The 16,606-nt window shown below is 36.4% G+C and overlaps 1 protein-coding gene across 3 annotated transcripts in view; it reads right to left on the bottom strand.

Moving 5' to 3' along the window:
- Positions 1 to 16,606, bottom strand: part of RNF2 (ring finger protein 2) — a 48,643-nt gene that overhangs the window by 3,098 nt on the left and 28,939 nt on the right. For all 3 annotated transcript variants that reach the window (XM_047839969.1, XM_047839967.1, XM_047839968.1), the window contains exons 2-5: positions 9,534 to 9,622; positions 5,689 to 5,849; positions 4,852 to 5,067; positions 57 to 329 (exon numbers count right to left, since the gene is read on the bottom strand). In XM_047839969.1, coding sequence (XP_047695925.1) covers positions 57 to 329; positions 4,852 to 5,067; positions 5,689 to 5,849; positions 9,534 to 9,620 — 737 coding nt within the window. In that variant the 5' untranslated portion in view covers positions 9,621 to 9,622. The remainder of the gene's footprint in view (positions 1 to 56; positions 330 to 4,851; positions 5,068 to 5,688; positions 5,850 to 9,533; positions 9,623 to 16,606) is intronic.

Consider the following 16,606-nt stretch of genomic DNA (forward strand, 5'->3'; position numbering starts at 1 on the left):
AATTCCAAATTAAATATTATAAATTCAGATAATCTAAGGCTAACCTACACACTTACCTTGTCTGTGCACTATCATCTTTTTCCATTAGTGTAGGATGAGGCCTGAATACTAATTCAATTTCACTAGCACCATCCATTACTGGATCAATTGCCACTGTTGCATTGTTATTATCAAGCTCAAGCCCGGAATCATCAGATGTTTTGGTCCGTTTGTTACTAGGTCCTGCTTCCTGATTACTGTGTGTGGATGCATTACTACAGTGAGAACTGTCACCATTGTCTTCTGCTCCACTACCATTTTCAATCTGTTGTTTCTTGCCTCGCTGTAATCTAGTTAAGGAAAAATAAGGGGGTTGCATAAAATTTACATTTGGACCTTTTCAACATCAATTTTAAAACATGTTTACTGAACTTCAGAATTCTAAAAAAGTCTTCATAATTGAATTTGCTTCAAGTTGGATAATGGCATTTATTTCCCTCATGTCCCAGAAAGTTCTAAAGAACCCCACTCATATATACATAGTTGAATGACTCAAACAAATGTTTATATTCACTTAAGAATTTTCTTTATTTACTATCAGAATTATTGCCATTTGTATTTTGATCATTTGTTATGAGATTTTAAGTCTAAAGTCATGATTCAGAAATGAAAATTTAAAAGTTGAGGGAATATATTTGTGCCCCTTTTTAGTTAGTTAGAAGTTCATAAGGAAACAAGATTTAAGATGAATGGGAAGCACTCCCTCCCTGCCAACCTCACTCAAAGCCTGCTCATATAATATAAAATTATTCTAATGAGAAAAACGAGATGGTATCTAAATGACAAGCATGGATAGAAAAGCAGTCTAACAAGCTCAAACACTAAACAACAGCAACAACAACACTAACTGGACAAGGTGCTCTGGTTATACAACTGATTTACTCATCAAAACAACAGTCAAGGTAGTTATTATCATTTTATAGTTGAGAAAACCAAAGAAAATGAAGTTCAAAGCCCCATGGTTATAAGCTCGTAAGTGCCAGAACTAGAGCTAGGATGTGATACACATTCTACCACACTGCCCACCCCCAACCTGTATATGAAAAAAATTACATGTTTACTGCCAGAACAAGGAAATAACAGCCCGCTGCTTGGGAAAACAGCTCAAGAACTTTCACTTTTTAAAAAACAAAACACACACGCACACACACAAAATCCTGCTTATGAAATCTATAGACCACTTTAAAATTAAGCAGGGATCAATAATAAAGGACAAAACTATGATTCAAGAATATATCAACAGATACAACAAAATATTTAGTCTTAAAAAGTTTAGAACTAAGCCAGTCACAATTCCACTTATATGAGGTATTTAAAGCAGCCAAATTTCATAAAAACAGAAAGTAGAATGGTGGTTGCCAAAAGCTGAGGGGAGGAGAAAGAAATGAGTTGTTTAATGGGTACAGAATTTCAGTTTTAGAAGATGAAAAGGATTCTGGAAATTGGTTATAATGTGAATGTACTTACACATTACTGTGAACTGTATATTTAAAAATGGTTAAGACAGTAAATTTTATATTTTTTATCACAATTTAAAACATATTTCAAAACAAACAGGCCAAAATAATGAAACAAAAAGAAACCAGTGAAAACATAAAGACCATACCTAAACATTTCCTAAAATCTGCAACTAAAACAAAAGCAAAGTTGTTTCAGTTGACTGTAAAGTAATCTAACAGGGTTACTTGTCTTACTGTATTTATTTTTATCCCACACTTCTTTCCAAAAAAGTTTCAGGTGACAAAGCTAGATTAATTTATTTCAGGCAGCATTCTTAGAATAATGTTAATATAGATTAATAGATTATATCTTGCATATATCAAATCATATCTACAATACTACATACTACTCTAATAGCATTTCAAGAACTACACCATCACACTTGAATGTCATAGGAGGAACCATAAAGTATTTAGGAATGTGAATATTTAGCCTCTACTATTTAAAGAACTAGTAGAAGTAGTACAGAATCCAATAGAAGTATTTTGACAAAGATCAAGACTGCTACACACAAGAAATTAATTTTAATTCAATATAAAGGTAGAACTTCAAAAAATTCATACTCAAAAATATTTACTGAGCAGCTACTTTTTAAAAAATGTTTACTTATTTTTGAGACAGAGAGAAACAGAGCGTGAGGCTCTGAGCTGTCAGCCCAGAGCCTGATGCGGGGCTCAAACTCACGAACCATGACTGAAGATCATGACCTGAGCCAAAGTCAGATGCTTAACTAAGTGAGCCACCCAGGTGCCCCATGAACAGCTACTTTAAGCCAACCATGGTTCTATGCACTGGAGTAATAAGAATCAATAATACTGACAGTCTCTACCCTCTAAGGGCTTATAGTATTCTAGTGCAATTGGTAACACACAAATGTCAGAGAATAAGAGCTGTAGGGAAAAATGAAGAAGGGAGGGTAAAAAGGTATGGAGTGCTGAAGTAGAAGATAGGAACTTAGCAACCTGAAGAAAGTGAGAGAGAGTGCCATGTGGATTATCTGGAAAAGGTTTCTTTACAGAGTACAAAAGCCTTGAGACAAAAGCATGCTGGGGAAGTCTGAAGAACAGCAAGGAAGCTGTAAAAAGCAACGAACAAATGAAAGGAACTCTTGTCACGTACTCACACCACCAGAAACGTTCAAACAAAATCAAAGGACTACCTATAAAAATTTTGCAAAGGGGATTCTTTCTCCTGCTTAAAGACTAAAATGAACAACCATTAAAATCCCTCAAAGTCTTAGAAATTTATATAACTCTGTTAAAATATATGCATTCAGGGGCGCCTGGGTGGCTCAGTCAGTTGAGTGGCCGGCTTCGGCTCAGGTCATGATCTCACAATCTGTGAGTTCGAGCCCCGCGTCGGGCTCTGTGCTGACCGCTCAGAGCCTGAAGCCTATTTCAGATTCTGTGTCTCCCTCTCTCTGCCCCTCCCCCGTTCGTGCTCTGTCTCTGTCTCAAAAATAAATAAATGTTAAAAAAAAAATTAAAATAAATAAAATAAAATATATGCATTCAACATTTTATTTTACTTTGTTAATCAGAGCTGTAGGCCAGTTTAATACAGTTAGAATGCAGCACATCTTCTTCAGAACGACTTCTAAAACTTTAAAAATAGCTATGCTTGAACCTCAATCAAAAATTCTGATTTACTTGGTTTGGGATGGTACCAGAGGCCCTAGAATTTTAAAACTTTCCGTGATTCTGATGTTTAACCAAGGTAAGAAACATCAGACTGGGATAGGGCTTTATTGGCATCTCCTACTTTGGAAAATGAGGACTCCCACTGAGGCCTAAATACATGAGAAAGTATCAGAAAGGACCATGGAGGAAAGGAAGGGGGAAAAAAACCAGTTAGTTACAAACAGAGAGGGAGGGAGGCAAACCATTAAGAGACTCTTAAATACAGAGAACAAACTGAGGTTGATTGGGGGGGGGGGGGGGGGGTGGTGATGGGCACTGAGGAGGGCACTTGTTGGTATGACGACTGGGTGTTGTATTTAAAGAGATGAACCACAGGAATCTACCCCCAAACACCAGGAGCACACTTTACACACTGTATGTTAGCAAATTGACAATAAATTATATTTAAAACAAAAAAAAGTGTCAGGAAACAACAATGAGGGTAAGAAAGTATCCAAATAATGCAGGGTGTTGGAAGCCATCATCATGGTCTTTTAGCCTGAAAGTGAATAGAATATAGATATTAGAGACTTCAGAGCAAAGGAAAACCATGATCTGACTTTCAATTTAACAGAATCACTCTGGCTGCTGTGCTGAGAATGGACTTTGTAAAGATAAGCAGGGAAAGTAGAAAGACCGATTAGGAGGCTATTTTAATACTCAAATGAAAGATGGTGGTGGCCTAGACCAATTTGGATACATTATGGAAAAAGTTAAGACTTAACTTTCAGTCTGTTCACAGACTGAAATGCACAATGTGAGAAAAAAAAAAAGAGAAAAGTTAAGGCTGACTCCAAAGTTTTTGGCTAAAGCAAGTGGAATGACAAGGTTGCCATCAACTGAAATGATCAAGAATGAAGAAAAGTAGAGGGTATGAATAAAAAGTTCAGTATGGGGGCCTCAGTGGCTCAGTCAGTTAAGCGTCCAACTCTTGATTTTCGCTCAGGTCATGACCTCATAGTTCATGGTTCAAGCCCTACATGAGGGCTCTGCATTGACAGCACAGAGACTGCTTAGGACTCTCTCTCTTCCTCTCTCTCAAAATAAATAAATAAACTTAAAAAAATTAAAAGTTCAGTATTGGACATGTTAAATTTGAGTTAAGGAATAGCTAATTCATACAAAAGGAACCAGGAGATTATCGTCTCCCAGAAGCCAGGTGAAGAAAACTATTCAAAAGGAAATTTACTGTGTCATATACTGTTAAATAAGATGGAAAAATGAGGTCTGAGAATCAGCAATTAGATTTTGCAATGTGGAGGTCACTGGAAAATTTGATGAGGGGATACGGGGGTAGGGGAGGGTGTGATAACAGTCTGACTACAGGGGGTTCAGAATAGAATGTGAGAAGAACTGGAGACCATGAGCACAGACAACTTTTTAAGCAGTTGTGCTATAGAAATAAGAGGAGAAAAGGAATGGTAAGTGGAGGGAGAAGTGGGTACAAGAGAGAATAGAATGGAATACCCTATTAAAAATGAAAGTATATATTACATGGAAAGGTAACCATGCAGAACTACTATTTACAATTGTATTTTATCTTTTCCAAAGTGGAGGCTGTTAAGTAAATTCAGTATTTTAATAAAAGTATTCAGAAAAACGGCCACCATCTCTGGCTTCCTTTTCCATATACCTGTTCATGGCCTGTATCTTCAGTCCTTCCTCAATGCTGTGACTGAGTGCTTGCTGATTATTGTGCTTGTTGATCCTGGCTAATACCCTCTCTTGATGAGCTTCATACTCATCACGACTTGGATAAATTTTGCTGATGAGTGCATCAAAGTTTGGGTCTGGCCTTAGTGATCTTTTAGAAACTAGCTTTTTCCGACAGGTAGGACATTCTTTATTGCTAAATAAAAAGAGGGGAAAGAAAATGTAAGCAATGTCAGTATCTTTGGGCTAACAACAAAAATATCCAATTTCTGGATAGTTAGGTTTATTCCAATACCTTTAAGTCACAGAAATTTAACCTGAATTTCTTTGCAGGTAAGCAAGATTTTGGAAACTTGAGACATTCAACAGAACTTGTTAACAAAGAAAAATGTGAATACTCCCCAATGATAATTTATATACAATCATCTTAGAAATAAAAATCTATTTCTTGTTAATATAAATTCCCCAATATCCATGCCACAAGGAAAAGCTACCCACTAATACATATTAATTTATGTATCAATCCTTTTATTAAAATAGCATTCATAAGGGTATTATTTTATATAATTCAAAAGTAGAAAAACCATGGTTTCATGCTTTGTAATTTCCTCAAAACAAATACTCATGCTTTTATAAAGCTTTTAAAATTCTGTAAAATCAACTGTTTCAAAACAAAGATTCTCCAATAATTAAAACTTAGACTTTAGAAGAATTTCTAGTTCTCAAATGAATACCTATTAGAGAATGTATTTCTCAATACCCATAAAGCACCATCCTGGTATAATTTAAGTACCTAGTATAACTCATTTCAACGTACCCACTTCTGAGGGCTGTGATAATGCAGTCTGCACAAAAACGATGTAAACACTCCTTTGTAGTCATGGTGTTCTTCAACATATCCAAACAAATTGGGCACATTAATTCACTGTGTAGACTTCGGGGTGAAACCACAATTTCCAAGCCATCTGTTATTGCCTCCTGTAGAAGAGTCACTTTAAAATTCAATGCTACCTATTTTATTATGGACAAGTTCAAACATGCAAAAGCACTAAATATGACCAAAATGAACATTTATATACCCATGACCCAGCTACCACCACTGTCAACTCACAGCCAACCTTATTTTACCATAATTTCCCCCCAAATTCCCTCAACCCCCCACCATTGTTATAATATCAATGCTCTTATTTTAATGGCTAAAAATAATATATTAATGTGTTTAAAAGATAAGTAATGGTAAATCATCTTGGCCTAACAAAAAAAGCATTGAATTTGGAATCAGATGCCTTCGGTTCTAGTTCTAGACCTATTAATGTGACTCTAAATAATAATTTAACATTGTTTTGTTACCTGCAAAATGAGGAAGCTAAGGCTAAATAAAATTTAATCCTTCTATCTTCACAAATTGCACCATTCTGTTAACAAACTATATTATTTCACACCATCCATTAAAAGATTTTAAGATTCCAATACAAATATTCTCTAATTTATATACATGTTCACAGTAATGTGTAAGTACATTCACATTATTGTATAACCAATTTCCAGAATCCTTTTCATCTTCTAAAACTGAAATTCTGTACCCATTAAACAACTCATTTCCTTCTCCTCCCCTCAGCTTTTGGCAACCACCATTCTACTTTCTGTTTTTATGAATTTGGCTACTTTAAATACCTCATATAAGTGGAATTGTGACTGGCTTAGTTCTAAACTTTTTAAGACTAAATATTTTGTTCTATCTGTTGATATATTCTTGAATCATAGTTTTGTCCTTTATTATTGATCCCTGCTTAATTTTAAAGTGGTCTATAGATTTTAAAATCACTTCTTGAGGGGCGCCTGGGTGGCTCAGTCAGTTAAGCATCCAACTTCGGCTCAGGTCACGATCTCACAGTTCATGAGTTGGAGCTGCGCGTCAGGCTCTGTGCTGACAGCTCAGAGCCTGGAACCTGCTTCAGATTCTGTGTCTCCCTCTCTCTCTGCCCCTCCCCTGCTCATGCTTTCTCTCAAAAATAAATAAACATTAAAAAAAAATTTTTAAGTCACTTCTTGAACCTTAAGTCTTGATCCATAAAAGTAGTTTTATACAAAGTGCTCAGGTTCTCAGGTTAATCTACAAACTAATTTAATCCACAGTACCGGTACTAGTATTTCTAACTGTCACATGTAAAAATGTTGCAATGCAAAAATGCATTTGGAGGTCCAATGTAGAATTCCAGAACACATCTCCCAGCTGCAGAGAAATCAGTGACTTCTTTCTTCATAACCACCACCACTACCCACCCTTCCCACAAGGTGGCACTGAGTACAAATTTCCCTAGCTCTAAAGTCACAACCAGGCACTCCTATGGACTAAGGAAAGATATCCAGTAGGTGGCTACTGAAGAGGAAGGTCAGAAAGAAATAAAGAGCTTTCTATGTTACTGACACTTTGTTTCCACTAGTTCTCCATACATGTTTTCTCTACAGGGCCAAAGAATGATGACCCTACAAGGAAAAACAAAAACTACAGATACAGTCCATAAAGGACTCAAGTAAAATGCATTTACAGTAACTACCACTATTTTTGAGTGTCTTAGTATGTTTCAACCTCTCTATAGCACTTTCAGTATTTTCTTTTACTTAATTTAATACACACGCAAACTTCTGATGAAGAAACATCACTCCCAAGTATGATGACTCAGCTAGTAACCAAGTCTGTCCTCTCCCTCCTTAGAACTTGCCTAGTAAAATCCCAGCCCTGGACTCAACCACCCGTGTTCTCCATGTCTGTACCAGTGCAGGTGTGTAGCACTGTGGGAGAAAAGGGGGGAATCATACAACCAGACTAGTATCACTAAATTTCACCAGTTTTAAATGGGTGTTCAACACAGCTCAGCAATTCTCTCGTAACAAACTTGTTTTTTCTATGTGATCTTATACCTTTTCTTCTATCTGCAGAACTTCCTACACCTGAACACTGAAAAGCTTATCTTACCTCAAATTTCATTGAGAGCTCTCTCATTTTCTCTCTGTGACATCTTTCTTTTTAAATTATTTTTAATGTTTATTTATTTTGAGAGAGAGAGAGAGAGAGAGAGAGAGAGAATGAATGAATGAATGAATCAATGAACGAGCATGGGAGGGGCAGAGAGAGACACAGAATCCGAAGCATGCTCTAGGCTCTGAGCTGTCAGCACACAGCCCAATGCGGGGCTCAAACTCAAGAACTGTGAAATCATGACCTTAGCTGAAGTCAGAGGCTTAACTGACTGAGCCACCCAAGCACTCCTCCTCTACGACATCTTTTTAAATCATCATCATCTTTCTTGCTAAAAGGAGAAAACATGCCTCTTTCTATCAAAGGGACATCCCTTCCTACCTTTTCAAGTATATTCTTTTGATTTTTGCTCTCAGGCTTCAGCATTCTCTGGCTCTCCACTAAACCAGCCTAGAGTAGCATCTGCATGGGGTTACTATCTATAGTGAAATATGAATGATACACCTTAGAGCAGTGTGGAGCCGGGGCGGCGGGGGGGATATCATTGGTACACCTCTATCTCCCGTCTTATAAACAAAACAAAATTTTAAACTTCCCAGTTCCATGTTCCCCTCCAGTTTTTACTCCACTTCTTTGCTTCTCTGCACAGCCAAACTTCTCTGAAAAATTGCCTATATATTTTCACTTTTTTGCCCTTCAACACAGTACAATCTATTTAAGTGAACTTACTCCTGTCAAGGTCATGAAGTATACACTGCCACATTCAAAGTACACTTTTGTAATCCTCATTTTACCCATCCTCTAGGTAGTACTGAACACAGTAGCTACATCCTCCTTCTTGACACAACTCCTCTTAGATTTTGATCCCCTATTTTTCTCCTATTTTTCTTTACTTTGGCTGTTTCTTTCAGTTTCCTTTGCTGGCTTCTTTTCCATTACTTCATTTCTAAATGTTGAATCTCCCCTGAAGTTCTGGGGCCCTTCTGATCATCTCTCTCCAGGTTTCCAGATTATCTTATCCATTCTCACTGCTTAAAATTTGCTGACCACACCCAAAATCTTACAGTTAGGCCAGACTCCTAGTTAGCATCTATGCCTGCCTGACTTATAGGCATTTCAAAATGAGTTCAATTTTAAGTATGTTTATCTCCTTCAAACCTGGAACCCCCCCAGTCTTTCCCCTATTCACCTTTTTTTAAAGATTTTATTTTTAAGTAATCTCTACACCCAACATGGGGCTCGAACCCACAACCTAGAGATCAAGTCACAGGCTCTACTGACTGAGCCAGCCAGGTGCCCCCCATCTTCACCTCCTTGATCTCCCTTAATGCCCCCTCCCATGATTATCTGTTACCTCACTGAGGACTTTCCCCATTTATGCAACTTCTAAAATGTATAATTCTATAGATATTTGTTTAATGTCTATAAACTCCATAAGCTGGTGCCACAACTATTTTATTCACCACTTCACCTAGTGCCTAGCTTAGGACCTGGTACAGACTATGCACTTGAATTATTTGTTTAATCAATGAATGAAGTGTAAACCAAACATACCCAAGTCAAGACTGCTTGCATATAAATTCATTATCACCGTTATGTTCTTTTAAGTATTCATTTTCTAAAAATGTATACCAGTTTACAGATGTGTCATATTTCCCCCTAGTTACCTTAGTCTACATTACCTGAGGTGTTCGTTGTAATTCATATAAACTGAGTTCCCATGTTTTGCTTAATGGTTGAGTTCCGTTTGTCTGCACAGCCTGAGACATTGCTAGGAATAAAAAGGAAAGAAAAACAATTTCAGTATCTGAAGGGGAAGTAAATCTCAAAACTGATTTTTTGGAATTGTGAATCCTAAGAATAATCAAAATAGAAATTACACACTGGCTCCTCAAAAATTATAAAGAAGAAAAGCTCAAGAATATTTTCATTTAAAAATACAAGCTACTTGAGAGCAAGAGACTACACTGAACTCTAAATGCTCTACAGGTGGCATAAAAAGCTTAAAATTATTACTGAATGTACAGAAAACTCTCTTAATCCTAAACAATAACTAAGTTTCTAAACATTTAGTTCTATGATTTAGAACTGAATAAAGAAAATGTAATAGTCTTCAGCATGGTCAATTCTTGCCCGACACAGTAAAATCTACTTTATAGTACTTTAAACTCATGCTCATTCTGCCTCTACTTTCACAGTTCCACTCATGAAAAATCCTCTGATATAGTAAGTCAGCTTATAATGTTCAGAAAGATCTTCCTAACGCTGAGCCTTAAAATGCTACCTATTCATTCTATAGCTGCCCTCTGGAGACACAATGATTAAGACTAATAATTTTTCTACATGACAGCCTTTCAAATATTTGGGTACTGTTATCATATCCTACCTGATTTTTCTTTCCTTTTGGCTAAATATGCTAGTTCCTCCTACTGCTCACCATTTGCATTATTTCAAGGTCTCCTCACCACCTTGACATTAATTCTGCCTCTCTCCTCTGGTTACGAATAAACTTAACGTTAAGGCCAATTTCTGTGCTTGTCTTTGAGTAGGGGAATGGGATCTAGGATACATCTGAGGAAGATGGTCTTAGAAAACTAACTCCTCTCCAAAAACAGGCAGAAGAAGGGGCTCCAGGCATTAACATTTTTAGTAGGTATCTATTATTAGCCAACCTGAACTGCTCTACGTCCTTGCCTCAGAATTCACAGCCTAAAAAGAAGGAAATCATGTAAATAAGTAAACTACAATCTGACAAGATAAATTCTAAGCAGCAGAATCAAAAAAAACAATATGGAATTTCAGAAAAGAATCAAGGAATTTGAGGAGTAAGGGAAGGCTTCAGCAGAGATGGAGTAAGCTTTAAAAAATAAGAGATTACTACACCAAGATGGGAATAGAAAAGAAAGAGGGTTCCGGACAAAATAGAACACCATGTATGAGGACAGGCATGAAAACAGAATATGCCTGTACTTAGGAGCTACTGGAAGTTTCAAATGAGTGATGCAATCAAATAGTTTCACAGAAACTCAAGTAGTAGTTGCAGAAGGTAGAGGAACAAAGAGCAATTAGCAGTAAGAAAAGTGAGGACGCTGTTTCAAAAACCTGGTTAACTATCTGAACCAAAGCAGTTAAGCATGGACATAGAGACAAAACTAGATAGACTTAGTGATACATTCGACATTGATGTAAGAGAGGAGGATCCAATATGACTTTGGGAAAACAACTATCCTTTAAGGAGATGGAGAACACAGAAGGAACGTGTGGGTGCCTGCGTGGCTCAGTCAGTCAAGCGACTCTTGATTTCAGCTCAGGTCATGATCTCCTGGCTTGTGAGTTCAAGCTCTGCGTAGCAGAGCTTGCTTGGGATTCTCTCTCCCTCTCAATTTTAATAATAAAGTTTATTAAAGCAAATAAATTTCAATAAATAAAACTTATTAAAATAAATTTTAATAAATAAAATTAAAAGAAAAAAGAAGAGAACAAGATAAGTGGAATGGCTACAAATACTGAGTTGCAGTTATTTATGGCCCACTGAGGTAGAGTGGTTCATTAGACAGAAAAATCCCACACCTGCTTGAAGACACAACCTGCATATTTAAATCATATATTCTATATTGGCATGCAGACAATGAAGGACATGACCTATTTGTATCCAGGAAGCTGAACTTCCCACTTCCAGCAAATACCATTTAAACAGCTATCAAGAACTCACCCAATCGGCAATTAGCTCCACTTTGCTTTAAGAAGCAAAAGCACTTAATTGAAATTTAAACTATATTTAACCACTAAAATTCTACATACGTGTCTCTTTTTAACAAAAAAACCACACTCCACATGAAGTTTCTCCCTTGCCCAAGCAAAAATTTGAAATAAATTATGTTCAAACTTTTCATATGAGCAAGCTGTGACTTTTGTTTACTATTTCAAGGCTGCCCACTGAGTCTACCTCCAGTATTCTCACTTATTTTATTTACCAGAATTGGTGGGCTCCCAAACAAGCAAACATTCCTTGAGCCTTTTGTTTCCTTGTAGATATATGTGCCATTATCTCTACCATAAATCCTACTACAACATAATGAATGTCTCAGAAAACTAAAATTACTCAGGAGGAATTTCTAAGAATTCCAAATCCTAATCCCATCTCCCAACCTGTAACTGCTAACGTAGGGCCAAAGCTCTCCCAGCAAATTAACGGGAGCCATCAAAAAAAATAAAAGCCTTCTGCTGAAAGCTCAGTTGTAGAGATATCAGTTCTCCTCCATATAACCAAATTGTATCTGATTTAGATATTTGTATTTCTTTGGCAAGCATGATTCAGGAAGTAATTCACAAGTTAGTTGTAGTTTAAGAATTTCCTGGTATTTGGAAAAACTAGGATCTCCATGGCCTTGAAAAGTTTTCCGGTCTCTCTGTATACATCTATCTGTATTACACAGCATATGTTCTCTCTGGTATCTAGGGTCTTAAATGCTACTGCAGGGATGCTATCTTACCAGATAATGCAGCAGGTAAACCTGAGACCAAAAAAAGGATACAATCGTGCTGATCATCAAAACCACCGTCTCAATTCTTAAGAACATATCAGCGCTGTAGATCTGAGTTATATATAGTGGCCTCTCCTGTCACCTGGCCAAGAAGGGCCAACAGGGATCTAAGAATTAAAAATTCCATTTTCGGAGGCCTCAAGATACAATTGACACACACAGAGGAAGCATATACATATGCATGGTCTGAAGGACACGATCCATATGTATAACAGGAAGCTCAAATCTCCACTTTTGGCAGTCACTGAACAGATAAGCTCTAGAGAATTAGCTCCTCTTGCTTTAAGGTCAATATACTGTGTCATTTAAATTTAATCTAAAGTTTCTACCCTTCCCCCAAAACACATATAACCCTTCTTTTACTTTCATTTGGTGAGAAGCTGCATTTTTGTCTTGATGTTCTCCCTTGCCCAAGCCAAGAATATGAAATACACTTAGTTTTTGTTTTTCAGATGAGAACGAATTGTGATTTTAATGAACATTATTTGGGAATTATCTATGTTCAGATACTACTAATACATAGAGTAAATAAGAATGGATCACCTAGGATTATAAACTGGAAAGACAGAGCATAGAGATGAAGCCAGTGAAGATGAGAAACGAGGTGTCAGAAAAAATAATCTTAGAGATTCTTTCCAGCAACAGGAATGTGCTACCTAGACTACTGCCTGATGATCCTTGCAGGACAACAGAAAAAGATCTAGGTCTACCTGGCCCAACCCCCAATTATCACACCTAAATTACACTTCTGAATAAGAGATTCCCCAACAAAACAAATGTTTCCTGCACAAAGTAGGCTCTCACTTTTGTGAAGAGAATATACAAATGAAAAGTTATTATTAGCTACGACAAGATAACTTGGCAAAAACAGAAACTCAATCTGATAAAAGACCTAGTTACAGGCAGATTTTGAAAGCTTGCAGCATCACCAACCAATGAGGAAGAAATATCAACACAATATTTAGATGTTCTTTTAGAGACTACGAATACCTGGCACTTCCATGCTGACTTTGCACATGTTCACATTTATGGCAGGCAGATCATGCAATCCATTCACAGAGGCTCAATGTGGTTTCAAAAGCTTTTAAACACAGCACCTTCAAGAGTGACTACCCACAAAGAGCAGAATATGCAAAAGATGAAAAATTCCTGTGCATCTACACAGAAAGATTTAGTAAGTTTATATTTAAGAAATTAAATATAATTAAATATAATTAAATAAACTTAAGAAAAAGGTTAGACTTCCAGTTCCACATGTTAGTCACTTTGCCCTAGCAAGTAAAAAATTGAAAAGACTAAAAAAAATCAACAACTTTTCTTGGACCCATAGCAAGGGGAGGACGCAAGGTAAACCACTGTCCCCAAGAGTGAAAAGACAAAGTATATAGGAAATCTCAGCTTACCAGAGCAACTCGGGAGTGGAAACTCCAACAGGATCCAGTGTCAGAAAGGTAAATCTGAATTACAATTAAATTGCTAGACTCAGTGCAGCTAAGTCTGATAGTTGAAAACTCCAGGCAGACCCAGTCATAGAGGTAGCTCCAAAATATGAAATTTACCTCCAGAAGCTTCACCAGATTCCCACAGTAAACAGTAAAAATCCCTTTATGCTTGCCAGAGAAGTCTGTTCTTAACAAGGCCTGCCCTCAGGGAAAACGAGTTATTCAGAACCTAACATGCTAGGATATTATCAGAACCTGACTGATTGGGAAGGACAATACCCAATCCCAGCCCATTCTAGGCATCCTGTCCCACCTGAGGGAAGAGGAAATAAACTGAGAACTAGTGGTAAAGTTCACAGTCCAAAGTATTAGTCTCACTAAAAGACTGAGACTACAAGACTGTAAAGCCCTTCATCTCCCTCTACATCTCACCACCACATAACTGAAGGCCTATTTACAGCAGTTCCTTGTACCCAGTACACCATGTCTGACTATCTAGAAAAAAATTCTAAGTCATATCAAAAGGCAAAAAACACAATTTGAAGAGACAAAGCAAGCATAAGAACCAGACATGGCAAAATAGTACTGGAATTATCACATCAGGAATTTAAAACTACTATGATTACTACGTGAAGGGCTCTTAATGAGTAAAACAGACAGCATACAAGAACACATGGGCAATGTAAACAGACAGATGGAAATCCTAAGGAAAATAACCAGTAAGAAATGCTAGAGATCAAAACACTGTTATAGACATGAAGAACGCTTTTGATAGGCTTACTGGTAGCCTGGATATGCCTCCAGCAAGAACTCTGAGCTAGAGGATGACAGATCAATAGAATCCTCAAAGACTGAAAAAGAACAAAGAAAAAACAACAACAAAATCCCAGAACAGAATACCCAAGGACTGTGGGTTAACTTCAAAAGATGTGATATACATGTAAAGGGAATATCAGGAGGAGAAAAAAGAAAGAAAGGAATAGAAGAAATAATTGAAACAATAATGACTGAGAATTTCCCCAAATTAATGTCAGACACCAAATCACAGATCCAGGAAGCTCAGAGAACACCAAGCAGAATAAATGCCAAAAGAACTACACCATGACATATCATTTTCATACTACAGAAATTCAAAGATAAAGAAAAAAATTCCTGAAAGAAGCCAATGGAAATGGTTACTTACTAAAGTTAAAAAAAAAAAAAAAGAACAAAGTATGTCCTGCGCTTTAGACTTGTGTTGCATTACAGTTGCTTACATGTCTGCTCCATCGACTTAATATATCTTAATACTTTCTCCTACACCTAGAAATGAACCCGCTTTTTAATAGAAGTTAAGTAAGTGAAGATGTTTAGAAAGGAAAAAATAAATCTTAAATGATATATAACAGTAAAGAATTACTGCTTACTAAAGCTGATCTTACATGATTTAACCAGGCATCTTCAAACTGGAGTATGTATATATACTCCTGACCTATACAAAAGCTTTCCAGGGGGCTATACAGGGCTAGGATAGTTTTCAAATAATTTTAATTTACAGATTATCAATTCTCCTTAAGTATTTCTACCCAAATTCATCTAAGAACAGGACTATGTATCTGCGTAGGTCTCTCTCCCTGCCCTAATCCTTTCATAAGATTACAAATCATTCATTCACTCATTCAAATATTGATTTCTCTATTGCACCCCATGCACTGTACAAGCTGCTATGAATACCAACAATAAGCAGAACAAACATGCATAAAGTAAGTTAATAATTCTTAAGTGCTATATAAAAGATTCAAAAAAGGATCCTGGGCTTTTCAAAATGGGGGATCGAGGAAGGACTGTCAAAAGAATAGACATGCTGTCCTGCTTCCAATTCTGTGTCTCCCTCTCTCTCTGCCCCTTCCCTGCTCATGCTCTGTCTCTCTCTGTCTCAAAAATAAATAAAAACACTAAGGAAAAAAAAACTTAAAAAAAAAAAAAAAGTATAGACATGCTGGAAAAAAAAAGGTCAACGTGGCTGGTAAAGAGGAAAACAAGAAGAGGTTACAGAGCTAAAGAGAGGTGACCTTCTCAAGAATCAAATGAGATTAAGAATTTATGGGACGTATGAGTAAAACTTCCCTCAGAAATATTTATGATCTTCAGTTTTAAGTAGTAAGACCATAAAAACTGAAAAAAAGCATTAGAAATTAGAATATAAAAGTAGAAAAAGGAAAAGTAATTATAAAAGCATAAAACAAATCGAAAGAACACTTAACAAATAAAAAATAATGGGACTTGTTCATGAAGCAAAATTTAATTAGCTTTGATAAAGATAATGCTATAAATTTCCCACAAAACCAAAAGGAAAAAAAGAAAATGCACATACAAATAGATTATTATACTTTTAAAATTAGACTATATTCTACTTTATATCAAATAAATTCAACTATTCCTAATTAAGTCTTCTAATATATTAGAAATAGATGGAAATATTTTTTAACTTAATTTGTTTTTAATTTACATCCAAATTAGTTAGCATGTAGTGCAACTATGATTTCAGGAGTAGATTCCTTAATGCCCCTTACCCATTTAGCCCATCCCCCCTCCCACACCTCCTCCAGTAACCCTCTGTTTGTTCTCCATATTTATGAGTCTCTTATGCTTTGTCCCCCTCCCCGTTTTTATATTATTTTTGTTTCCCTTCCCTTATGTTTGTCTGTTTTGTCTCTTAAAGTCCTCATATAAGTGAAGTCACATGATATTTATCTTTCTCTAATTTCACTTAGCATAATACCCTCCAGT

The sequence above is a fragment of the Prionailurus viverrinus genome, chromosome F1, assembly GCF_022837055.1.
Source record: "Prionailurus viverrinus isolate Anna chromosome F1, UM_Priviv_1.0, whole genome shotgun sequence".
Classification (NCBI taxonomy): Eukaryota; Metazoa; Chordata; class Mammalia; order Carnivora; family Felidae; genus Prionailurus; species Prionailurus viverrinus.